At 44.2% G+C, this 27581-nt stretch overlaps 1 protein-coding gene across 10 annotated transcripts in view; it reads left to right on the top strand.

Moving 5' to 3' along the window:
* Positions 1-27581, top strand: part of SH3KBP1 (SH3 domain containing kinase binding protein 1) — a 340925-nt gene that overhangs the window by 169661 nt on the left and 143683 nt on the right. For 6 of the 10 annotated variants that reach the window (XR_007132781.1, XM_047764115.1, XM_047764111.1 and 3 more), the window contains 3 exons: positions 7998-8127; positions 8735-8794; positions 20858-21063. Coding sequence is in view for 9 of the 10 variants with exons in the window: in XM_047764115.1 (XP_047620071.1) it covers positions 7998-8127; positions 8735-8794; positions 20858-21063 (396 nt within the window). In the remaining variant the exon portion in view is untranslated. Of the gene's footprint in view, positions 1-7997; positions 8128-8734; positions 8795-17202; positions 17278-20857; positions 21064-27581 lie in introns of all 10 variants that reach the window. The other 4 variants (XM_047764118.1, XM_047764112.1, XM_047764117.1 and 1 more) reach the window with 2 other exon arrangements.

Raw genomic sequence — 27581 nt, 5'->3', positions numbered from 1 at the left:
AAGATATACTCAACTAAGAAGGTAACCAATAACCTGAGCTATTATGAGAGTGGCAAATAATGGTATTGACAAATGAGAGAGGAACTGGAAACAAAGGTACTCACTCAGTGAGATGGAAGCAGACGCTTCCTAGATTAGGTGACATTTCAACTGGACATGCGGAAGGTGAGAAGTATTTGGATTAATGAAGCAAGCACAGGTTGTATTGTGTAAGGCGCTGGGCTGGTCTCGAGGAAGAAGGACAGGATGTTAGTACAGCTTTTCTCTGAAGCTGGGGAGGAGCTGGGAAGCTTTGGGAGCAGGTGCGGAGTCCAGGAAGCAGGCGCTGGCAGGTGCACTCCAATGGGCTGGAGGGAAAAGTTGCAGTGCTGCCCACATTGAACTTGGTAAAGGACTACTCCATTCAAAGTTTCCTTACATATGGTTGTTCTCAGGTTGACACATGCCCATAGACTCTTTGCTCATCTACGAATAGCAACAAGAGAAAGCTTCAGGATCTTGATTCATCAGAAAGGTTATCTCCTTCTGGCTCGATTGATTATTTGCTCATCTTTCAAGTTGGAATGATAGTAAGGGCTTAGCCTAGAGTCGTTTAGGAATCTAGGGACCTGTGGATTAGCCTGTAACTATTTTGAAGGACAAGACTTTCCAGTGCTGCTGAAGGATGTCTATAAGGACCCTTCCAGAATCCCTTTCTACTGTCAGCAAAATCATAGCTGTTGGCTCTGTCTCATTGAACAGAGTTTGTGTAAATGTTAAATAGAAATCACATATATTTTCCGAAGTCATTTCCCTTTGAATTACCCTACAGATTTCTCTTTAATGGGACCCCTCTCATGGAATAGGCTTATTCTCAGAACAAGGGGAGGTTCTAAAAATCAACTTCCTACATGTATGCAGTGTTTCTGGCCCTGCCCCAAAGAGGTGATCAGACAGTGAGGTATAGGAATTGGGGGGAAATATTGGCTCAGGCATTTAGAACCTAGAAAACACGTGTTTATATTTGGCACAACCAGATTTCCATGTCCCCAAATCAACAGAGATGGCTATTTAAAGCAACAAGAGTGGAAAATGATGCAGGTGCTTATGCCTTCAGGAAGTGCTTCCCTGAAAAATATTTTCCCCACTGATTTTACTCATAGAAAAAGGTGTTTTCCAAAAAATTTGTATTCTTTTCAGCGATAATCAAAAGGTAAAACTATGTCTTAGCACATTTACATGAGGTTCTAGAAAGGGCAAAACCAATCACAATCTGATAGAACCAATAACAATCTGATAGAAATCAGATTGGTGGTTGCTTGGAGGTAGATTGGGAGGCATACAAGGGAATTTTCTGGAGCGATGGACATGCTCTGTGTGTTGATAGATGTGTGGGTTTCTCGAGTCTGTGCATTTGTCAGAACTGTTCACCTTGTACCATTAAGATCTGTACATTCAAAGGAATTGTATCTCAATAAAAATAACTTAAAAAACTAAATATGTTTCTAGTTTAAAAACGTTTTCAAAGTATTTTCCCCTACCTCTTATGGGGGGGTGGGGTGGGAAGGAAGGGCTGGTATTGAAATTCTCATTTCATTATTTCTGAATAAATTTTTTAAATTGAGAGGTAATTGGCATACAATATTGCATTAGTTTTAGGTGTATAACAAAATGATTTGATAGATGTATAAATTGCGCAGTGATTACTATGGTGAGTTCACTTAACATCCATCACCACATGCAGTTACAGTCTTTTTTTTCTTGTGGTGAAGGCATTTAAAATCTACTCTCTAGGAGTTCCCGTCGTGGCGCAGTGGTTAACCAATCCGACTAGGAACCATGAGGTTGCGGGTTCGGTCCCTGCCCTTGCTCAGTGGGTTAACGATCCGGCGTTGCCGTGAGCTGTGGTGTAGGTTGCAGACGCGGCTCGGATCCCGCGTTGCTGTGGCTCTGGCGTAGGCCGGTGGCTACAGCTCCGATTCAACCCCTAGCCTGGGAACCTCCAGATGCCGCGGGAGCGGCCCAAGAAATAGCAACAACAACAACAAAGACAAAAGACAAAAAAAAAAATCTACTCTCTAGCCACTTTCAAATATGTAATACAGTATTGTTAGCTATAGTCAGTATGCTCTACGTTACATTCCCAAGACTTATTTATCTTATGGTTGGAAATTTGTACCTTTTGACCCCCTTCACCCGTTTTGCTCACCTTCCCTACCAATCTCTCTCCATATCTGTGAGTCTCTATCTAGGAGGTTTTTTTTTTTTTTTTTTTAAGGCTCCATCGATAAGTGAGATCATACCGTCTTCATCTTTCTTTGTGTGGCTTATTTAACTTAGCATAATGCCTCCAAGAAGCTAGAAGAAGCATAAACTAAGCCCGAAGTCAGTAGAAGGAAGGAAATAATAAAGATCAGCAGAAATACATGAAGCCTAAAAAGACAATAGAAAAGATCAGTGAAACTGATGCAACAGAGAGCCAGTCTTTTTGGAAAGGTAGATAAAATAGACAACTCTTTAGCTGGACTCACCCAGAAAAAAAAAATGAGAACTCAAATCCTAAATGAAAGAAGAGAGTTTACAGCTGATACCACAGAATACAGGTGATCATAAGAGACTATCATGAACAAGCTACATGCCGGCAAATCAGCTACCCGAAAAGAAATGGATACATTCCCACTAACATATAACCTACCAAGTCTGCGTAAATCGTGAGGAAGTGTTTAGGAATGTTGAGGCTTTTCCTTAGAACTTGATTTGTCCATTTTTCTTTCTGGAAAGAAGGATAAAACAGCTCTTGAAACAAGGAAACTGACTCCATTTGCCTGCGTGCCTCTCCCTCCCCTGTGCTTCCATCATACCTGCCTCTCCAGTGTGCTTGGGACTAAGGTTTAGGTAACAAAGGGTAATCGGATGTAAAGAAACCATAGCAACCCTTGCAGTGGAGTTTTCTGTCTCGCTGCTGGTATCCTAAAGTAGAATTGTTTAGAATTGGTGAATCCGTTATTCTCCATCTTGGTAGAGGCAACAGGTGAAACTTCAACAGTGATAGGTCAGAACTCTGTGCGTATCTCCAGCATATTGCGGATCGAGTTCCAAACCTGAACTTGATAAGCTGAAATAAAGATCACGATAAAGTCAGTCACATGAATCTCTGGGTTTCCCAGGGCACATAAAAGTTACTTTTACACTTTCCTGTAGTCTTTTTACTGTGCAGTAGCGTTATGTCGAAGAAACGTACATATCTTCATTTTAAAAATACTCAATTACTGAACACATGCTCCCCTTCGTCTGAGCTTTCGAGTCATAATAATAACATCAATGATCACCAATTGCAGATCACTGTAACATATATAATAATAATGAAAATTTTGAAATACTTGAGAATTTCCAAAAGGTCACACAGAGACAAGAAGTGAGCAATTGCTGTTGGAAAAATGGTGTCGATAGACGTGCTCAATGCACGGTTGCCACAGATCTTCAATCTGTAAGACATGCAGCATCTGGGAGGCGCCACAGAGCAAAGTGCAATAAAGTAGGTGTGCCTGTACTCTGAATAGCTAGGTACCCAAGACAGCACAGTCATCTTGCTTATTCACAGGCATCCTCTTTGGTGCCTTACAAATGTAGGAGGTGGAGATGTTGGAATTCACCCAGCTGCTTCTCCAGCTTGCAACTGGGCGAAGGGTAGAAACTACCTCCTTGAGACCTGAACCCACTTAGATGCTGGTGATTGTGAAGAGTTGGGAATTGCAGGGCACCCAGACACACGCTTTCAGTGGTTGTACTGCATCTTCCTTTCTCAAACTTTACCATGTAAAGCTGCCCTGCTCCTGAGTCTGGGCTGGAGATGGGGTTATCTCCTGGGACATCGCCATGGGCTTTTGAGCTGGCCAAGTTAGTCATGGAGGGGACACAGGGGGCTTGTTCTCAGCTGAGAGCCAAGGCCTGCAGAGGTCTGTTGATGAGTGTGTATGGGTGGGGGGAAGGTGGCTGTCTGTCCCGTTTTAAAACTTTCCTTGGGGCGGAGATCATAAGCCCCTGGTAACGTCCACAATCCTCACTGTATTACAAAGGGACACATTTCTTTCTCTCATCAAATATAAACACACCAACATAAGCAACCTGACTTCTTTTTTTGGATACAACTTTTGTGTTTTAAATTGTATTAGAGTATAGTTGATTTACAGTGTTGTGTTGGTTTCAGGTGTACAGCAAAGTGAGTCAGTTATACATATACATATATCCATTCCTTTTCGGATTCTTTTCCCATGTAGGTTGTTACAGAGTATCGTGTAGATTTCCCTGTGCTATATAGTAGGTCCTTGTTATTTATCGCTTTTGTATATGTGTGTATATGTTAATGTTTCCCCTTTGGTAACTATAAGTTTGGTTTTGAAATCTTTGAGTCTCTTTCTGGTTTTTTTTTTTTTTTTGTCTTTTTGCTATTTCTTTGAGCTGCTCCCTCGGCATATGGAGGTTCCCAGGCTAGGAGTCTCATGGGAGCTGTAGCCACCGGCCTACACCAGAGCCACAGCAACGCGGCATCCGAGCCGCGTCTGCAACCTACACCACAGCTCACGGCAACGCCAGATCCTTAACTCACTGAGCAAGGGCAGGGACCGAACCCGCAACCTCATGGTTCCTAGTTGGATTTGTTAACCACTGCACCACGACGGGAACTCCCTCTTTCTGTTTTAAGAATCAGTTCTTTTTATCATTTTTATTAGATTCCACACATTAATGATCTCATATGATATTTTTCTTCCTCTGTCTGACTTTCTTCACTTAGTATGATAATTTCTAGGTCCATCCATACTGTAAGCAACTTGATTTCTACGCAGGGGATGTACAGGCTGTGTATGTTTCACTCTTGTTGCAGAAGCTCCTCAAGAATGGGGTCTTTTTTGGATGCACCTGTGGCATATGGAAGTTCCCGGGCCAGGGACTGAATTTGACCTATGCCACAGCTGTGGCAATGCTGGGCCAGTGATCGAACTTGTGCTGCCACAGAATCATCACTGGGTCCTTAACCCACGGTGCCATAGCAGAAACTCCCTCAAGAATGGGTTCTTTATATGTTTTGTTCACCAGTGAATCTGTCCTGAGGTCCTCAGACAGTGCAGAATAGGTGCTCATTAAATATCGGTGGAATTGAGAGAGGCACGTAGACCCGGCTGCGTTGCTACCTAGTTAGGAACAGTGAGCAGGGAGTCAGGGTATCCTGGTCCCTCCTGATCCTCCCAGGAAGGAAAGTTCCTTTTGCCGGGGAATCAGGGCTTCATAGGCCCCCATGGAGGGTATCCCCCAATTGATTTTCCTGCCACGCCTTCATTCATCCACTCATCTATCCATCCATTCATCCATCCGTGCATCCATCCGTGCATCCATTTATCCATCCATGAATGAACGTAGTCGCTCTGGGCCTTCATGTCTTTATCTTTATGCAGGAAGTTGAACTAGAATATCTCTGAGAATAGTGTGAGGGTGAGGATCATTTTTCTCATATCTCCAGCCTGAATCTTGCCACCAAAGCAGCAGTCTTTAGGAAGAAACAGTAGCGAACAGCTCTCTCCGCTACTGGGGACAGACTCCCGCCCCCTCTGTGGTGCCTGTAATGGGAAGTGTACCCTCCAGGCGATGAGCAGTGGTTTGATTGTCTGTTCCTCTGCGCACTGCAAGGCTGATGACAGACGTCTGCTATTTCCCTGTGGGCCACTCCTCTCGGACTGTGCTGTGACAGTGATGCGGGCATCTGGGGGTGTGACAAGGTGAAGACACCCCTGTTTTCCCAGCAAGCAGCGTGCTGATCCCACACATCAGGAGCCCTTCCCTCAGGGAACACAGGCTGGAGCCACTTATTACTGGGAACAGGAACATTTCAGATACTGTCAACCGGAATCCAATGGAATTGGCCCTGCTGTCCTGTGCTGTCGGGGATTACGCCAGGGACTGCTCATTTGTGGTCTGCGCCCTTGGTCTTTCCTTCCTGCCCAGTGATTTCTGGGAGAAAGAAGGTCATTCTGTGGTTCCTTATTCAGGACAAGCACAAAGGACTCCATGCTACAAATCCTGTGACTATTTATATTCAGGCTTATGGCGAAGCTTCCTAACCATTCTAATCCTATAAAAAGCTCCTTGAAAGAATAATACATATCAGTTGAGTTGGCATAGAAACGTTGAATGATTTCAACGGAAATGCTGTTAAATGCCTTGATTTGCTATTGAATAGGGACAGTCCTGCATGGGTGCCTTGTCTGGATTCTTTCCCGAAGATTCTTCGATCATGCAGATATAATGGCCATTCAATGAGCCTGTATCCCATGAGCTCTCTAATACGTGCTCTAACCACCATTCGGGCTGTTTCCGTTCTGCCGATCTGTCAGCATTCCCTGCAATGTCTCTCACACCCACCCTCCTCTACTTAAATCTGTCATTTCTGCTCTTGAAGGCCAGCTTTAACTTTGATTCCTTTTTTCTTCAAGCCTTTAGCATCCCTATCTCAGCAAGCTCAGTTTTGTGTAACACGTTTGGTTTGTGCTAAGTCGTGGTTGTTTTCTTGGCTGTTTCCCTCGCATTGCTAAGATTTTGGTCACGCCCACCCTCCAATGTCTTTAAACCACTTGCCCTTTCTACCTTGGGAGATGGACGTGTCCTGTACAGTCCTTTGTCCCCAGGCCCTAATGCAGAATCATGATACATCTATTTCTAACACTGATTACTAATTATATGTAATCATCAGTGTATTAATTATCCCATTGTACAGAGAGGAGGAAGACCAGGGTTCAGTTTTTAGGAAATTTGAAGAGTCACACAACTGCTAAGTTTTAGGATAGGAGTTGAACTGGGCTTATGACTCTGATTTTTCTTTTTGATTTTAATTATTTAAGCTTTAAAATTATATTTATTGATTTGAGTAGGTAATACATGCGCATGGTAAAAAAAAATGCAAAGGTTCTAGGTCTCTTTCTATTATGCCACACCATACGGCTAACTGAATACTTCCTTGTTCTCAAAATGCCCTATTATTTTCCTCCAAGAAGCCAGTTCACTCTTCTGACTTCTGCTGCTCTGCCATTGGCTCCATCGCAAAATCTTGGGGTGACTTTTTTTTTTTTTTTAAACTCTTACCTCACTCATCTCAACTGATTGCTTGCTGAAGACCAGCTTATACCTCACAAAGCCTGAAATACACACCTGCCTTGGACATTATCACCCCTCCCCCAGATCCAGCCTTCACTCCTGCACCCAGACGACTATGTCGGGCTGCCCCCTCTGTCCCTCCCTTCATCCCATATCAGTTCTTCTCAGGTAATGTAGAAGCTTCCAGAAACCTGCAGGGAGTCCTTCTACCTTCTGATTGAGTTTTTACTCCACACGTTCTTAAGTGTTTTCGCTAGGCTGTCTAGTTAGTTTGGGTAATCTGGGAAAGCGATTCTCAGTTTTTAAATAATGGCTTTATATGGATAAAATAAACGTATAAGATGACAAAGGGAACCATTGATTTTAAAGTAGCCATCAATCTATCTTAAAAGCAAATTTCGTTTTACTAATCTCTGTGTATTTCTTTATTATGAAGTGTAAATGATTCCTTATTAATACATTAAATTACAAGATCTCCCAACAGGTGTGATAGCTAGCACCACTTCACAGTAGCAATGATGTGATGGGCAAACAGTTTGGTTGGTGTCAGGTCACAGGTCCTTCTATTACTGTGGTATGTTACCTATATGCCTAATCAAAGGAAACACCAGATTTCAGTTGGAAGTTAGCGGAAATGAAGTGTTAATTCTTTTCATTTTGCGTTTATGGTCCCCAGGTCAGACCCCACTTCCTGAGTCTGAATCTCGAGACTCTGTGGGGTCTGCTTTCTTATTCCCTGCCAGCTTGTAAGCTTTGGGTCCCGCAGCTCTCCCTGTGTGGGCTTTGTACTCTGCACTGTACAGATGGGAGAGAAAGCTGGGAAGCGCCAAGTCTAACCCAAACCCTGTCTCTGTTCTCTGTTCTAATCCGCGCAGGTAGAAGAAGGATGGTGGGAAGGTGTGCTCAATGGAAAGACTGGAATGTTTCCTTCCAACTTCATCAAGGAGCTTTCAGGGGAGTCAGATGACCTCGGCATTTCCCAGGACGAGCAGCTCTCCAAGTCAAGTAAGGAAGTCCTCCCACCACGCAAGGCGGGGGTGGGGAGGGGCACCCACGTGTGCTGCTCCCACCTCCCTGCTGTTCCGAGAGGCTGTGACAGAAGCTCCCGAGTATTTTCTTGGTTATGCGGCCTTAACTCACCATGGTTTAGTAGGTCTATCACTGTCAGGGTGTGATGTGCATGCTTTTACTTGTGCACAAACGCACCCTATGGATAGGTGACTGTTAGCCTTCATGCCACCGTAACACTCCCCGCAGGGATGGCCCGTATTGCTGTGCCTCTGTATGCTTCTAAGGTGTCACCCACTTCAAGTTGTAGTTATTTTTACAATGAACCAAGTGAGATTGTTAATATATCTCAGCACGTTTTGAGGAAGTTGGAGAAAATGGCACACACGCGCGTGCGCACGCACGCACACACACACACACACACACACACACACACACATCCAAATCGTTGGTGGTGAGAAGGGCGATGGGCGATGTTCAGGATGAGTATGTGCCAACTCCCTTGAAAGTTTGCCAAGGCAGCCAAGGGCCCAGCCCCACCCTGGGGGAGTGTGCATGTCCTTCCACGGTGGTGAGAACGAACTCCAGGTCTTTCTCTCTCCAGGGCCTGAAGCTCTCCTCCCTCCAGCTTCTCTGCTGCCCTTTCCAGCTCACGGAGCAAAAGGTCAGGACCGGGAAGCTTTGTTCTCCCAGTCGCTAACCCGACTTCCTACGTGGGCGTCTGTGTATCTCTTGTGCCGTCTTGAGCCAAGGTCATGGGTGTGAGTGTCATAGAGGCTCGACTGGGTCACAGCGGTTTGGCACCACCCGGGGCTGCAGACGTTCCTTTCTAACAAGAAGGGGACAGCTCAGTCCTGTCAAAATAATTCTTCAACAGCTTTCTTTTCCATTCGGAGAAATCCAACTTGAGCCGTATTTTCAAGTTCGTCATGTCTCTTGTTGAACCAGTAGCATGAGTGGGCAGATTGGCAGTTTGGAAGTGAAGCATTTCTGGAGTCGCACTCAGGCGACCGCCTTCATGTGGCGTTTCCGTGGCGCTGGCCGGTTGGGTCGGTGGCTTCAACTACACGTTTTCCCTCTACTTCTAATGTCTGGGACCCTCCACCCCTGAAGCTTATTCCATCCTGGGGTCTATGGTAGGAAGAACAGGAGGTGATTTCGGAGCAAATGAAGCATCTGGAAGCTCTTGCTGCCTTCTCTCATTTGGGGCAAGGAGAGTCTCTGCTAACATGGTCCAGCCTGTGAATGTGGCCAGGAGGACAGAAAGTGTCCTTGACCCCATGAAAGAGGGAGTCGCTATAGCTTCCAAATTGCACATTAGAATTCTAACTGCCCTGACGTCTCCTTTTATACACTGGAATAGTATCATGCCTGGCAACTGGGTCCGATAATAACAGTACTCTATCTCAGGGGCATTGCGGATTGGATGGGCACTCTTGGAGGGAGGACCAAAGCCTGTCATTATAGCATTATTTCCATTGGTAAGCGTGTTATGAGTTCCAGGAGCAATAATGTATATAAACCCCCTCACCCATAGAAGACCCTCTGTAAAGTGTCACTTTCCTTGTTAGGCATGATTGACTCTTGGGACATAGCCAGGTAGTATGTTGAGGCTGCTTGCACATCACCTGGTACTGTGCTCCCTGAAACAGTGACTCTGCGTTTGGAAGTTACTTTGGGATTCTTCCAAGGATTCAGAAGAGGAGATCTGGGGAGGTCTTCGGGAGAACCTTGACCTCTTGGTATCTTTCCATGTTAGGTGTGCTCTCAGAGCTGGAGCTTGGAGAAGTAACACGTCTTGTATTTTTGGAGCTGTTGAAATAAACTGTCTCCTCTTAACTTCAAGTCAATAATATGGAATTCGACCCTGCTTGATCCCTCAGCCAAATACACATGGTGCTAGGATTCCTGGGGCAGGAGGTTAGGAGGCTGAGTGAAATGGCCTCCCTGGTCACTTAGCCTTTCGTCACACGCTCGGAAGGGGCTGTTTCTCTTATGGAGACTCAACACTCAATCAGTTAAAACCCTGCCATTTCAGGACTAGGAGAACACAGTAGTTTCAGCAGCCCTGTGTAGTTACCACAGGATCTCTCCTTTGTTGAGAGATTTTTGAGGTCCCTGGTCTCCTAACAAGGATGGATGCTTGTGAAAGAACTTCACGGCTTTTCTAATTTTCCTGTGTGTGTGGTTAAGACGAGGGCCCATCTGTCTATCTCTTCATCTGTCCATATCTATTCATCCAGCCATCCTTTTTTCCTTCTTTTCTTCTATTCTTCATTAATTCAACCTTTATTTAGCCCCTGTAGGTACTGAAAAACTGTTCAAGGCACTGGAGCTATACAAAGACAGCTCAGATAGGGTGCCTGTCTTCAGGCAGCTTACATTGCAGAAAAGGGGTGCACAAATCAGCAGGTTGGAAAGGACCCCCAGTGCGCTGCTAACCGGGTGACTGAGGAACAGTGGGGTACAAAGGTGAGAGCAGCCAGTTCCCTGAGATGGATGGACAGTGGTAGTCCTAAAAGGCTTCATAGGAAAGCAGGTGTGATTATAATGTCCCCGTGGCTTCCTAAATTGAAATAATCCCCTGAAACTGAGAGAAATGCCACCTCTCAGTGTTCTGACAGGCTGTTCAGGCTGTTTGCACTCTGATCGTACAGTATATTACATCAGATCACATGCAGAAATTATGTACAGTGGTAAGATTTGTCTAAGTGGAACCTTTGGTTTTAAAATGAATCTACTTATTTTCTATCCCCAGAGAATGGTGTTAGTAGTTTCATGACTTTACCAAAGAACATCTTTTGTTTTGAAATAATGATAGGGTCATAGAAAGTTGCTCCCCGCCCAAAAAAAAAGCTGTGCAGGAAGGTTCCATGAACCCTTCTTGCAGTTTCCCCAGCAATTACATCTTGTATAACTCCAGTAAATGCATATTTGCTTTTATCATAGAACTGAGAAAGGCAGATGTACAAAATGCACAAAAGATCCCTAGCTTTTTACTCTGATATGAGCTATTGTAGTTAATAAGGGTCTTGGAGTTCCCACTGTGGCTCAGTGGTAATGAACCTGACTAGTATCCATGAGGATGTGGGTTCAATCCCTGGGCTCGCTCAGTGGGTTAAGGATCTGGCATTGCCGTGAGCGGTGGTGTAGATTGCCAATGTGGCTCAGATCCTGTATTGCCGTGGCTGTGGTTTAGGCTGGCAGCTGCAGCTCCAATTCGTCCCCCAGCCTGGGAACTTCCATATGCCGTGGGTGCGGCCCTAAAAAGCAAAAAAAAAAAAACAAAAAAACAAAAAAACAAAAAAACAAAAAAACAAACAGGTCTTTGTTAGACCAGCACACAACACCCTTCGTAAATTACAGTTACTTTTCACAGAGACTGCTTAATTAACACATGGCCCTGGGAGTAAGTCAAATTCCTAATGTTTGCACCGTTTTGGTAATTTTTAGAGATCCCACCGACATTATATAAAAATCCTCTCAATTTAATTGCTAGTAGACATTAGAGGAGGGTTTTCTTTAAGACAGATAAAATCTGTATCCTGACACATATGAAGAAAACTTTGTGCTCATTGTATCCTTATACGTCTCTGGTACACACACACACACCCGTGTATGTGCACACACTTATTTGATATTTGCACTCTTCACATTTCTACTTTCATAAAGTGTTTGAGGATAGTTATTCACTTGAGTTTTGTCAACCAGTGGATGAATGCACTTGAAGAAACATTGCATTGTATTTATAAGGAAGTGTGCCAAGACAGCTTGACACATGGTAGGTGTTCAGTAAATGCTTGCTGAATCCTTTCTTACTCTGAGGAGGCGTTTTTAGCTTTGAATGACAGGTGCAAATTGCTTGAACCTGCTTTTTTTTTTTTTTTTTTTTTAACCCTGATGCATTTTTGTATATGGTGGTTGATGATGAAAATCTCTAAACCTTAGATCTTTGTTTAGGGTAATCTAATCTATCAAGGAGAGAGTTCCAGCAATTGTGTTGGCTGATATGTTGATTTAAACATTTTCTTTCGGATAAGAAAATTCATTTTTATGTAGTAGTGGAAACTTTTTGCTGTCTGTTTAAATTCGAAAGCATCTTTCCCTTTCATAGAATTTATGAAACCTTAAAGGTACTTTTTCAAAAAGATTTTTTTGCTTTTTGTAATTTCATGGCTGCCCCTGTGCCATATGGAAGTTCCTAGGCCAGGGATTGAATCCAAGCCACAGTCATGATATTCACCACAGCTGCAGCAACACTGGATCCTTTAAGCTGCTGCACCCGGGCCAGGATCAAACAACTCCAGCCGCTGCAGTCGGATTCTTAACTCATTGTGCCATGGTAGGAACTCTTCAAAAAGATTTTTATAAACTTGTCATTGTAGAATTTTTTTTTTTTTTTTTTTGGCCACCCCGAGGCATATGGAGTCCCTGGACCAGGGATCAGTTCCAAGCTGTGGCTGCAACCTAAGCTTAACCCACTGTGCCAGGCCAGGGATTGAACCTGTGTCCTAGCACTCCCAAGATGCTGCCAAGCCGGTTGCACCACAGCAGGAACTCCTAGAAAATTTCTAATATACGCAAGTTGAGAGGATAGCATGATGAAGTCCATGTTATTTTGAAGCAAACTCTAGATAGCATGTTTTATTTTTTATTTATTTATTTTTTCATCCATAAATATTTCGATATGTGTCAATACTGTTAGCACTCATAATGATAATAATACAGCGGTTCCTCAAAGTAATTAACTATATCATTTACTTTCCCCTAATAGTCTTCTGGTTTTTATTTTATTTTTTATTTATTTATTTTTTCTGTCTTTTTAGGGCCGCACCCGTGGCATATGGAGGTTCCCAGGCTAGGGGTCTAATCAGAGCTGTACCCGCTGGCCTACGCCAGAGCCACGGCAACGCCAGATCCGAGCCGAGTCTGCGACCTACACCACAGCTCATGACAACACAGGATCCTTGACCTGCTGAGCAAAGCCAGGGATCGAACCCACAACCTCATGGTTCCTAGTTGGATTCGTTTTCGCTGAGCCATGGTGGGAACTCCAAGTCTTCTGTTTTTTAAATACAACCTGTTAGTTTGAATCTGTATCCAAAGAAGGTACGTATATGGTGATTGATTGATATGTCTCCACTCTCTTCGAATCTCGAGATTCTTCCTCCAGGTCTCCTTTGCTCCTTGCTACTTTTTAATTGAAGGAACGAGGTCCTTTGCCCATTAGTCTCCCATAGTCTGCCTTTTGCTGATTTCATCCCTGCTGTGTCATTACTTTACATTCCTGTAAATTGATCATTAGGTCTAGAGCCTTGATTTAACTCAGGCTTGAGAGAGAGATTTTTGGGGGTTGGGGTACAAAACTACTGCATTGGTGGTGATGAATAGTCTAACTGGAGCCTCAGAATGTCTGGCTGTCTTTTTATATATATATATATATATAAATTTATATATATATAAAATGATTTTTATTTTTTTCCATTATAGCTGGTTTACAGTGTTCTGTCAATTTTCTACTGTACAGCAAGGTGACCCAGTTACACATGCATGTATCCATTCTTTTTTCTCACATTGTTATGGTCCATCGTAAGTGACCAGACATAGTTCCCCGGGCTACCCAGCAGGATCTTTTTGAATATTAGCAGCCACAGATGGTTATCACCCAGATTCATTTACTCATTAGGGCTTGCACAATCGTACAAAAGCAGGGATTTTTTTTTTTTTAAAGTGTGAAATGGGCTCCCATGTAACAGATCAATAGTGACAAAAAGTATTGAGTAAATTAGATCTTTAGAAAATAAAACAGCTCCAAGGGTTTGCAATACTTGCGCGGGCAGGATCTTAGGTGAGGGATGGAAAGGAATTGAGGGATCATCTAGCCGGGTGTCAGATGAGAACCCTAAAGCCCAGTGAGATGAAGTCCCGGGTGTGGCCTGGCTTCTGAGGGACGAGGCCACAATTAGATGCCGAACTTCCTGCGTGTAACTCGCACACACATTGTTATCGCCTCCGTTATGGCCTGGAGTTCACCCTTTCTCAGAGCTCTGACAGATTTCAAGTCTGAGGATAATTTAGCTTATTTCTCCTTATTATCACAGATGATGATGAGTCCATGACCTTTTCAGTTGCAATTGTGCACATACTAGTATTGACTAAAAGATGTGAAATAAAATTAATTACAAATTATATTCATATTACATTATTGCATCAAATTCTAGTAAGAGAAAAATCCTTCACCTGTAAGATTTATTTGGACATAGAGGCAAAGAAATCCATATGGGACTGTTGTCCAGTTTCATTTTCGTATGTATTTTATTTTACACTTAAAATATAAATGAGACTTCTGTTTCTAACATCTTTTTGATATTATTTAATTGCTTATATTATAAAATAAGTGTTGTAAAACTAAAAGGTATTCTTGTTGTTTTCTTAAAAAAATCATTTAGCTACAGAAACATTTTAAGCTATTTCCCATAGTTTTCAGGTGGAGAAATTTTGCATTTTCTTCTTTAACCATTAATAACCATGATATTTTAGTTTGAACCCAGTTTCTCATTTTTCCTCATTCTTTATGTTTGAGTTTTAGATTTAGATACTTTAGCGACTTGTCAAGCAAAGGCAAAGATGGAGATGGCCTTTTAAAACTTAAGGCAGGAGTTCCCATTGTGGCGCAGTGGAAACGAGTCCAACTAGGAACCATGAGGTTTTGGGTTCAATCCCTGCCCTCGCTCAGCGGGTTAAGGATCTGGCGTTGCTGTGGCTGTGGTGGAGGCTGGAAGCTACAGCTTTCATTCAACCCCTAGCCTGGGAACCTCCATATGCCGTGGGTGGGGCCCTAAAAAGCCTAAATAAATAAGTAAATAAAACTTAGGGCAAACCACTCCCACCATATAGAAATATTACATTTCATTCACTGTAAGAAATGGATTACCTAGTGTCCCTTGCCTATAAAAACTAAAGCCAGGCTGGCAACCGCCCATGCTTTGGTGTTGTAATACTTTTTTCTTTTTAATATTAGATGACATTTGTTTTGTTTATGACATTCTGTTGGCCGTAAAGAACAGTTAGCAAATTGACGAAATAGAGTTTCAGGCAAACGTTAGATGCCAGTGTAAGCATATGATTTTGTGTTGAAACTTTAAAACTCTTCCCTCTGACAGTGTTTGCTGCCTTTAAGTACTAATATTTAATGGTGATGATAGAGTCTTTCCCCCATAAGATAAACAGCACTCACATTCGTGGACTTTCCAATTGTCCATCTCTTGTGCTCTTAAGACAGATTGTGGGTACCCTCATTCACCCCCAACCCAGGCACCATTTCCACTCACCTTGTTGCCGGTGGACAGAGGGACTTTGCAGAAATGCTTGGCCATTCAGAGACCTCAAGGCCATGTCTACTTCGTTGGTTCTCAGACTTGGTCCAGGGGAAGAATGCGGGGAGGTTCTGTTGTACTTACAGGAACTTAATCAAAATACTGATTTCATTTTCTTATACTTACTTTTTCTGACACCCGGAGGGCTGCTGTCATTTAGTTTTTTTCTGGGGGTCCCAGCTCACATAGCAGCTGCATTCCTTGGAGTAATATTACCTTTATGATTGAAGTTAATCAGAATAAAAATCCACACACACCCCCCAAAAAAAACTAGCTGTTACTTGTTCCACTTTGTCATCAAAGTTCTCAAGAGCTACAAGTCTAACAAGAACATTTGAAACACTTGTTTCTTTGGATTATTCGTATGTAGCCAGTGATTTGAACATCCAAGTTTTTACTTTAATCAGACCGAACACATCTGTCAAAAAAGGCAGATTTCAGAACACCAGTGTCCCACCGTGCCCGTAGGACACGGAAGTTAGAAATACCCGATTCCGTTTAATTTGTTGATCTAATCATTTACAATTCCTTTCATGCATTAGGAGTAACCTGCCCTCAAAGTTGAGTTGATGGCTCCTAATGGGATTTCCCACTTTCCTAAAGAGTGTTTCTAAAAAGTGAGACTTTTTGCTCTCTCGCTCACTTCCGCTCTCTGCTTCTCTGTAAACATGGCCTACCTTTTCATCCCTCAGACTTAGTATGAGGGAGCCATGTGACTGGCCTCTGGTTTGATATTTAGCTCACAAGCCATAATAGAGCCTATTTCTTGAATAACTTAAAGTAATACATATATTAATTGAATTTGCCTTTATCAAACCATTTTACCTGTGAATGGTACTCTCTGTATGGTGTGTGTGTGTGTGGGGGGGTGGAGTGTGTGTATTCTATGTACTCCTGATTCCAGAGAGATTTGGGCTTTAACCTTGTGTCCAGTCTTATGTTGTTGATAACCTCTACTTGTAACAACAGAGAAGAAGATAGTTTGACATTTGATACTGGATGAGTCCTGTGTCCTCATGCTTGAGTACAGTCTCATGACTGATGTGGCAAAACCTCAGTTCAAGGGTTTCAAGAAAGAGGGTTTGCTGTGTCCTTGGCGCTAAGCAGAAAACCCCATACATCAACATGGAAGCCATGACTGGTTTCAGACCTCATCGGTGAAACCCCCCCTTGAGAATATTAGTGCATTTTCTTGCTTAAAGGCACTGAGGATTTTAAAAAGAATTTTGTGCCTTGTTTAGACTTTGGGGGTCATGAATATCAGTTTGTATCACACTAGGTCTAGGGGTAGAAGAGAAAGGAATGGGCCCAAATCTGTATTATGTTTGGGTCATACCCTCCAAAAAGAACATTAACTGAGGACTCCGATCGATTGGCTTTCTTCTGGTTAATTGAGGTTTCCCTCCCCTTGAGTTACAATGTTGAAATGGCTTCCAGGTTTCAATTGGGCATAATCTCCATGCCAGGCCCTTGCGGAGGTGAGCTCCAGTTCCTGTGCTCACTGCCGTCATGGTTGCATGGGGACTCTGGGCTCATTCTGTAACATCCTTGAGTTCTGCCTAATGGTCTCTTACAGTGGATTCGTTGAAGACAAACTCAGTTAAAGACTCTCCCTCTTCCTTCTTTTGCCATCATTTGCTCCCCCTTCCCCCTCTCTTGTTTTTCTCTCCCCTTCTCTGCTCTCATTCACTGTCAGGAAAGACTACCTTTGAAGGGACAATTCTGTACCGAGCTGCACCGGGAAAGACGGAGGGCCACAGACGCTATTACAGTGAGTGACCTTAACAGCAGGAGGCAATTGTAAAGATAAGATCTGGGTACTTGTGTTTTTTGATGCAGCTGCACTTTCCTGAGCTGCTCATGCTTCTGCCAAGTGTCTGTGTGAGTTTCTGATCCAAGGACATGGACTTAACTCGCCCGAGATAAGTGCCGTCTCCTTGGCGTGTGCTCCGGGAGCATTCCCATCACCAGCCCCTGGCGCTTTCCTGTTTGCTTTGTGCCTCTGTCATGTGTGTGACGTGCGTGCATGAACCATGCGTGCAGAGCAGGGCTCAGTGACATTTGTCATGGCATATGCATTTGTACCGGTATCTCTGGGCCTCTGAGGTGGTGTACGATGGCTTCCCATGGAGCTGTCAACCTCTCGTGGTTGTTGCTTTCACAGAGCGGGTCATTGGAAACCAGTAAATCACTTCTTCATCACGGGGTTCAAAGCAGTAAGAACTTGGCATGAAAAGTCCATGCCAGAAGTGGTGTTTTGCTTTGCTCATTCAGCCAATCACCACACGGCAGACTTCTTTTGACAGGCCCAGTGCGTAGCCTTTTGCGCTGTGAAACAGAGCTGCCGAAGGTTGAGGGGAAGGAGACGAATGAGGTTAATGAACGCATCTCACAAAGTTCTTAGAACAGTCCTGCCACACAGTAAGCACTCCGCATGTGAGTGTAAAACAGAAAATAAATTAACGTGGCTTGCGGCTCTGAATTGATCAGTGCTGGAATATTAAAGAAATGATTGGCAATGACTTTTGTGTAATGTGGCTAGTTATATGACTGGCCAGAGCAAGCTTGAGGAAGCTTTGTTCTTTTTTTCACCTTGAAGGAAAAATATCCATCTTCGTATCCACACGTGTATGTAGAGACGTATACGCAGTGATGAGAGAGAAGATTCAGGTGTGAACACCAGAGCCCCGCTTCTCAACTGGCTGAGGCGAAGTCTCTTTTTGTCCCCCACCCCACCCTGTGGACAGACACCTGGTCCCATGGGCACGGGCCTTCACTACGCATGTGCTGCACCACCTGCGCCTCCCCGAGGGGGGAGACAGACCGAGATGGGTCTGTTCCCTGTTCCCCCAGCCAAGGCCGCTGGCCACACGTCTGGAAGTCACAGCAGCACACACTGCTCTAAGCATTGCCAGACACAGACACTTGGAGTCCTTGTCCCACTGCGTACCAGGAAAGGGCCCGTCACGAACTGGCCCCATTCCACAGACTACACTTTGGATGGCACTGTCCTTGAGTGTCACCTTGCGTTCCAAGCATGACACAGGGACCTTTTATACAATAATGTGTGTTATGAGCACCGCTGGCTAAACGGTACAGCAGCACCTGACAGACATGAAAATGAAAAGCTACCTTTCTTTTCCTCCAAAGGGAAATCAGACCAGATATTTAACTTACATAGGACTTAAAAGTGAGAGGAGCAGGCTGCCAGAATTTCTGGAAGAAAGATCTGCCGTGTGTTTCCTTCCCAGCCCATGCTTTTGTGGTTGAATGGCCGTGCCAGCTCTCCCTGTGTAACGTAAAGAGTGTTTCTCACAGCGGTTAATATGAAATTATTAAGATGCCCCCAGAAGGCGGCTAATCCCGAAAACACGAAGGTCAGTGAAATCAGGATGGTAATGGGTGAAAATGTGTTCCTCGCTAATGAAAAATGAGAAAAGAATCCTTCAGATTCCTCTCTTTGAAGAACTAAAATAGACTTGCCCTAATCCATTTGCCCTGCTGCCTTCTGCTGCTGCTGCTGCTGCTGCTGCTGCTGGTGAGAGGTGGGGAGGCGATGATGGTTTCTCTTCACTAACCATTTCTTTATTCCACTCTCCAATGCTTCTTGCCATACCAGAAAAAAATATACAAGCCATTTATCACACAGAAAGAATCCATACGGCAAAATGAGAACTTGTTAAAGGGGAAATGACACAATATTTAGACTCCAAAATTATATCTCCAGCAGGGATAGTTCCAAAAACAATGAACAGATAAACACACGAATGGAGAGCTACTCCAGGGAGGTTCGCCGTGTTTGCACACTTGCATCCAGTCCTGGAAATTGCAGCCGACCCCCTTGTTGCGGGCTCTTCCTCATTGTTCTTGCTCATAAATGCTGTTTTTTAGTTAATTAAAATGTGCACCAGGGATCTTCCTCCTCCCACCCTCCGTTTTGGCATATAAATACCATGTTATTGAAAACAGCAGTAACAGCAAGCACAGCCATTGTTTAAAGGATTTGATTGTGAACTTTGTTATCGATTTAGAATGACCTTTCTATATTTTCTCTGTTTTCATTTTAACAGTTTCTTCCTGCACTGAGACTTCTTTTTTTGAATGACCTCAACATTTTATGACATTTTATGTGAGCAGTTATTTGGCATATGATTCCTATGTACTAGGAAGCCACCTTCCTGTGTATAGGAAGATAATGCACACCATGGCTAGTAGAGAACAAAATCTGATGATGCCCTTTCCTCCTAACATCAGGAGATGTGTAGTAAAGGTTTAGGAGCTGTTCTACGCATCTAGAGGCTTTTGGAGACAGGTTTAATGGCAGACTTTCCATAAAATAGCCATTGAATCCTGCTCTTTGATGGCATGACTGATGTCCTGACCATCAAAGCAAGACTGTACATCCAGACCTTAACTGGAAACACATAGGCTCTTCCTTTTAGGAACACGATTGTGGGCAGAGCCTGGGGAAAAAAGAATCTGGGGAGGTAAGTGTCCTTGTTGTACTACTTGCTGGTAACTGTTTGATGACTTCCGACACGTGCCATAGGAGGCCAAAGGAAAGGTGTCAAGTCCCCAGAGTTCCTCTTTGGAAAAGAGTTCAGCTTGGGGGAAGCACTGCTGTTGGAGCAGGGAAGAAGGGCTGTGGGCTTGGGCCATCCCGGCCTCCCCGCCCCCCCCCCCCCCAGGGCGACTTCGTTTCCCTCCTTAACAGCTACGATCATCTTGCCAGTGAAAGTGTTTCCGTGTCAGGTTTGCTTTAATGCTTTCCTGGAGAAGCATGTCTGCGTGCATTTGTTCCTTGTGAAGCCATCCAGAGAGATTTAATTCTTTGGCAGTCATGATTTTGTGTGGTTTCTTTAATTGCTAATTTGTTTAAATGGCTTTTAGCTTTACCGTTTCCCTTTAGGAAATGTTACTTTCATTGCTAATTGCTAATTGACATGAGTCATAGAGATGGGAGGTACAGTATGCGGTACTCACTGGGTGGGGAGGCGAGGAGGGGGCGGGAAGCGTTGTTACTGCGCTGGCTGTAACAAAACAGGTCTGGCTGAGAACCAGGCTCCGGCTGAGGAGAGGTGAAATGTCGCATTTCCAAAGAGATCTGCTTTGAAATTAGATTTTCTGAAAAGTTTCGATTCACTTTTTAAAATGGAGGTCGGGGGGTGGGGAGAGGGAGCGAAACTCAGAGCCAGCCACATGCAACGTTCTCACGGGCTCAGTGAGAAACCCCGGTGCAGGTTATCGGGGATCCAGTGACACCTGTAGAGTGTTTCCTGGCTGGTTGTGAGGGGCTTCACGGCTACGGCTGATTTCTGAGCTCTTTCTTTCCCCGTCCCCGCTCTTGACAGGTTTAAGGGAAACCACAGGCTCCGAGAGCGATGGGGGTGACTCGAGCAGTACCAAATCCGAGGGTGCCAACGGGACAGTCGCCACGGCCGCAATCCAGCCGAAGAAAGTTAAGGGAGTGGGCTTTGGAGATATTTTCAAAGACAAGCCCATCAAACTAAGACCAAGGTCAATCGAAGTAGAAAATGACTTTCTACCGGTGGAAAAGGTAGGTTTGACAGTTTCTGTTTTATGGCAACATACGGTGTAGCATCCACAAGTGTCTTGCAGGGCTGGGCGTCCCAGACGTCCTGGCCCTCTTCGGGAGTGGCCTGCTCCTCTCGTGCAGCTCGCATTGTGGGAACAGCTTTCCTCGAAAGGCTAATGCTCTAGTTTGCTGTGGCTGTTCTTACTGATCTCCTCTCTATGGAATGTTTCTCGGGATGACTTTTCAAATGGACCAGCCCTTCTCTGTTTTCTCCTTAGAAAAGCCCCCTCATGCCTGGACTCAGGTAAACACAGGACCGTGATACACTTTTCAAGCACCCCCCGACCTCTCTCCTCTGCTCATATGTTTCTCGGGTGCTTTGTGCTTGGGAATGTGGACGGGTTCTGCAGTGGAGAAAGGGGTTTTGCTTTGCTTTTTCTCTCTAGAGGCTAGCTGGGAATGGTTTCAGACTGCCAAAAGAAGGCTCCGGCATGTGTGAATAATGGAGATGGCCCTTCCTGTGAATCCCTGGGTTGTTACCATCAGGAAGCTGGCTGTTTTCTTCTGCCCCTGGTTTGGGGTTGGTGAGAGGCAGACAGCGTGTTGCTGCTGAGTACGCGGTTGCCACAGCAACACACCCAGAGCCATCACGCTTGTGGCTGTCAATGACGTCTGCTGTGGTACACTTTTAAGCATCATAGCCTTGCTTAGGATTTGATAAATACTGTGGAATTTTCCGGATTGTAATAAGCTACACCCGTGCTGTGCTTAAGGAAAGTTTGGTAATTTGATTTAGTGCTGCAATTTTTGCTTTGACATCTGTGCCAGCAGGCTCGGGGGATGGGGCATTGGCAACATCTCTAATGCAGGTTTATTGGCGGCTTTTAAATGTTTTTCGGTGAGATGAATTTTTTAAAGTTGCATCATCTTCTGCAGCTGTAGAACTTCCACCCACTCCCCCCCGCCCCCCCCGGCAGCCTCGCCCAGTGTCATCATGCATTAGAAACAGAATCTGGAAAGGAAACTTTTGGGACACTTTAACACCCCTAGGGATGAATAAGGCAGAAAGGGCAGATACTTAGAAAAAAAGGACACTTTCATTTCAATTCTTCTTTTGTTGAAGCTTCTCTGAGCCGGCATTGTTTCTTTCAGTAATCGATTCGGTATTTCTCAAGATCTGAAAACTCTCTAGTTAATATCCCAGCCTGTGGGCTCGCTTGTGTTTCACATGGTCACTTTTAGATTCCTGTAAATATTTACAAAAGAGCAAATTCCCGTCTTGGGAAGGAACGATGAAGGCAGTTTTCATTTTATTCCAGTGATTGAAATGAACATGACCATTGACTCAGCAGTTAATTTCTTTTGTTTGTTTCATAATTCTTGGTCTTAGTCTTCTCTGTCTAAAATGACGTTGTATGTGTAATTTTTTATTGCTCTTCATATTTTTTTTAATTTTATGGCCAGACCTGTGGCGTATGGAAGTTCCCAGGCCAGGGATTGAGTCCGAGCCAGAGCTGTGACCTACGCTTCAGCTGTGGCAACACTGGATCCTTTAACCCACTACACCAGGCAGGGGATCAAACCCGTGCTTCCACAGCGACCCAAGCCACTGTAGTTGGATTCTCAACCCACTGCGCTGCAGCGGGAACCCCAGTATTTGTTTGAACCTCGAATAATACATTGGGTTGTTATTATTAACAGCGATATCAGTGACAGATGAAATACTCTGGAGTTGTACCTCAAGAGCACCCTTCTCTTTGGAGCCCCAGAGCCATGTGTCCATCTGCTTACTTGAACGTCTCCACACAGAAATCTTCAATTCTTATCAGCTCGCCCAAACCTGAACTCATCATCAACCCCCTCAAACCACTCTGCCCACATGCCGCTCCCTGCTCATGGCTCAGGAGAAAGGCGCTGGGGTTGTTCCTGACTCCCCACTTTCTCTCACATCCCACGGCTGGTCCATCGGGCAGCCCCATCAGCCGTCTGGCCCCACCACAGCTCATCACTTCTTCTGTCCCCCTGCTCCCTCACCATCACTGCAGGGGCCTCCTAACTGGGCTTCTTGCTTTTCCTCTCTCTCCTACAGTCTGGTCTCCATAGTGAAGCCAGGGTGATCCTTTGAAGCCCTGCATCAGATCCTGCCAGTCCTCTGCTTAAACACCTGTAGAGACTCCCCTGGGAATCCAAGTGAAAATCCGAGATGACCTGACCCCCTTGCCCCTTGGACTTCCTCCCTCGCTGCCCCCCCCCCCCCGCCTCCTGCACTTGCTCCATCCCTGCCCCCTTGCTCTTCCTCAGACGGTGCCACCCCTCCGCCTGCGGACCTTTGCCACGGTGGTGTCCTCTGCCTGGACACTCTGCTTCCACCTGCCCCGCCTGGCTCCCCGCCTCTGCCCCCTGATGCCCGCTCATTCTGAAATCCACTCCCACGGCCCATCCTGCTTACTTGCACTGCAGTTTTCGTTTCCCCTAGCACATACGCCCTTCTAACATGATGTTTTTTTTTTATTATGTTGTTATCATTTGTTTTGCACACTGATGTGTGCGATGTGCTTGGAACAGTGTGTAGTAGGTACTCAGTAAGTATTAGTTAAAGGAATAATATTCAAACTGTATTAATCTAGCGCTTTAGAGATTATAGACATCTATAAAATGAGGGGACTGGGTGGGACCACAGTTCTCTAGTTGGAAATGTAGTGGTTGTATGGTTCAGTGCATCTTTGTGAAACAGAAGATTTATTGCGTTGGTCTTAGTGATGCGAAATGTTAAACTTCATCAGAGGCGTTTCTGTGTACACGCGTGTGTGTGCATCTTGATTCATGATTTGTTTGCGGAATGAAACCATGTGCTGGCAGCTCCCTTAACCTGCTTCTCATTGTGAAGCCTTTGGGGGAAACATAAACTTCCCAGCCCGCTGCGGACAGTTTTTATAGCATCTAAGAGGATTCAAAACTCTCTCCGCCCCCTGTTGTTGGCGCCATGGATAGTTACATAGATTTATGGATCCATTATGTTATTGCACAACCTGGCATGGAGGCTGATGAGTGTGATAATGTTTTACTAGTGTACAACCTGGTTCTCATCACTTTTGAGATGGGTTTGTGTCCAGGATTTATGTTTAAGGAAGGAGGTTGGTTTCCTTTGAGAGTTGACTTCGCTGTTTTGATCTTGCAGAAGCAAAAACTGGATCACATGGGACAGCATCTGTGTTAGGTGAAGCCCAGGCAGATCTTTCACTCAGACTGGGATATTTGACCTTCTGACATAACTGGTTTGATAACTTGCATCAGGGAAAAAAATGGGGCTCTGGTAATTATTAACAGCTGCAAGTATCCCATTATGCTTTGCATTCAAGTTTGCAAAGTTATGAGATCCACTTTTCTGAGTCTGTTGAAAATGTTGTGCTTACTTTACCAACACTTTAATCCTTATCACCCTACCCAGAGTGGTTGAATGCTGATGATTATGAGCCAAGAGAGATATACTCTATAACACTCTCCCCACCCCGACAACAAGGAAATAATGAGTATTCTTGCTTCTCTTATTGAGCTATAAAGAAGGACCCTATTTATGAGTCTTTTTAATACTACCAATTGGATACGCCTGTGAATGATGTATTTAATATACTATTTAACTGAAATACTTACAGATGAAATGATTGAATGTCTGGAATTTTGCTTCCAGTAATTTGGAAGATGGAAGAGTGAGTAAATAAGATTGGTCATGGGCTGATAATTGTTCAAACTAGGTAGTTGCCTACATGGGGATTCAGTACACTATGCTCTATTTTTATGTATGTGGAAATTTCCCTTGATAAAGGCTAAAGAAAAAAAAAATTGAGGTGGAGGGAATGTACCATTTCAACTAAACCCATAGGCAAGTATGTGTTATATCAAAACAGTGGAAAATGCGGTATGGCTGGAGATGAACCAAGTCAAATGTCATAGGATTAGAAGGGCATGGTACCATTGTCCTGGCTTATTGACCTTGACAAAGTCATTTGGCCTCGACTGGACCATCTGTAAAATGGAAATATTCTTTATACCTGCCTACCTCATAGGACTTAAAAAAAATGCTGTATCGCTGAAAATACTTGGAAATTATAAATGTAACTCATTTCACCTGGTATTTATTGAGTATTCACTATTTGCTCTGTACTGGGAATACAGTGGTAAATAAGACCAGTTCACTGCCCCTCAGGGAGCTGCAGAAAAGTAAACAAGCAGTAATAATACAGTGTGGGGAATGCCATGACCAGGCTGAGAACGCAGTGCTGTGCCGCAGGAGCCCTGGGGCATGGCAGGAAGTAGTGAGTTGTTAGGGAGGCTGAAGAGTGTATATGTGTGTGTGTGTGTGTACCTACTTCCTACAGGAAGTCATCTTTTTAAGCCTCCAGGAAGTGATGTTTAGGCTCAGAACCATGGGTCCAGTACACATTCATCAAGCAAAGGAGCATAGAGGTGTCAAGGTGGGAAGAACAACATGTATAAACGCCTTGAAGGGAAAAGGAAATAGCACAGAGCATGTGTTAAGGCTCTAGCAGGAAGTGGGAAAAGATGAGAATGGAGAAAGAAGTGGGACCTAGATCAGGAAGGGCCTGATGAGAATTGTTAAGGAGTTTGGACCTGACTTCAAGGGCGATGGAGAGCTCTCAGTGGAGAGCAGTTAAAATTAAGACAGCGACATGATCACATAGGGGACTTAGAAAAAATATTACAAGCTGCCGTGGGAGGAATGGTTTACAGAAGACAGGAGAACTGGAATTCAGGAGAAAAGTTAACAGAAACTTATATTTGTTCTCCCAGTACCCCTCCTCTGCCTCAGTGTAGGTTCTAAACCATTTAATAAGATGCATCAGTGCATGGAGAATCAAAATAATATTTTTTTTCATTTTTTTTAGTATGGATTTCCTTTTGACTCAGCACTGTTTATTAAAAAGATCATGCTTTTTGCAGGGTGCAGATGTATCACCTTTGTCATAATATAAGTGGCTGTGTATGGGGGGGGTCCATTTCTAGACTCTCTGTTCTGTTGGTCTGTTTGTCCTTGTGGCCATTCTCTACTACCTTAATTACTGTAGCTTTGCAGTCAATCTCGATATCTAGTAGTGTAAGGTCACCAACTTTGTTCCTCTTCTTCAAGATTTCCCAGGCTGTTCTTGGCCTCTTATATTTTCATGTACATTTTAGAATCAGCTTGTCATTCCCCACACCCCCCAAAAAAACTTCCTGGATTTTTTAAACTATTTTTTTAATTACAGTATAGTTGAGTTACAACATTGTGCCAATTTCTGCTGTATAGCAAAGTGACCCAGTCAAGGGATAGCATTAACTCTATAGATGCTTTTGGAGGAGAATTGACACTTTTCCAATCTATGCCCATGATATATTTATGTAGGTCTTATTTCACTTTGTAAAAATTTCTCAAGTTATGTCCTTATGATTTGTGCATCTTTCTCTCCCTGTGTTATATTGCAATATTGTTATCGATGAAGGCAAAGTTGAAGGATATTGATTAGTGTGAGCGTCAAATGGACTTCCCAGTTGATCTCCAAAATTAGACAGACTCACCCATCCCATCTCAGCAATGCTGGACTCAGGCAGACCTATGCACGGTCTTGGGGAACCAGCAGAGAAAGCCAACTTGCAAGAGGAGGAAAGAGAAGAGCTGAGCTGAGCATACCCAGTTGATTTTTCCTAAATTCATATGCCATAGAACTGATTTCACTAGCCCAGGAGAAAGTGAATAAAAGGACAGAGTTTCAAGACTGCTCAGTTCTGCCCAGAGTCTCCAGAGAATGTCCACGTGGACTCCTCTTTTCGTAGAATGAAACATCACGATAAGAGAAGCAGCTTTGAAATATTGCCATAAATGTTTGCGGGAAATATTTTGGGGGCAGAATCAAGAAATTTGATAGTGTATGAGGGCTAGAGGAGATGGAGTGCTTGAGGAGGATGCCTTGGGCAACTGGCTTCAACAGCCGGGTGGATGGCAGTATCGTTCCCTGATTAAAGTCACGGATGTGGCTCGGATCTGGGGTTGCCGTGGCTGTGGCGTAGACCTCAGCTGCAGCTCCAATTCAACCCCTGGCCTGGGAACTTCCATATGCCGCAGGTGTGGCCCTAAAAAGAAAAGAAAAGAAAAAGAAGGCAACCCAGTCGGGACTTTATTCTCAGGGATATGGCTGCTACCTTGGCTCCCACAAGTGGAGTTGAGGGGCACCTTCCTCATCAGGCTGTTCCCTGTGACCCCAGAAGGGCATCATTTTTTCTGAACTCCTTCCCTTCTCATGAGTCACTCAGATGATTGCTCCTGACCAAATACTTCAGGAAAGGAGTGTCAGGTATTGCACATGGGTGGGTAAATTCCGGGTGCTTAGGTGAGTCTCAGGACCTACCTAACCTGATAGGTCTTCATATAGAATGATCCTGGCTTTTCGGTGTCAGCTTATTTCATGCTGAAGTGCCCTAGGGCCAACTAGTTTTGGCCCTCTTAATTATTGAGAAAAGCAGTCTTTTTGGCCTAGCATCTTCAA

Source organism: Phacochoerus africanus, chromosome X (assembly GCF_016906955.1).
Source record: "Phacochoerus africanus isolate WHEZ1 chromosome X, ROS_Pafr_v1, whole genome shotgun sequence".
In the NCBI taxonomy this organism is placed as follows: Eukaryota; Metazoa; Chordata; class Mammalia; order Artiodactyla; family Suidae; genus Phacochoerus; species Phacochoerus africanus.
This window is presented reverse-complemented; position numbering and strand designations above follow the sequence as displayed.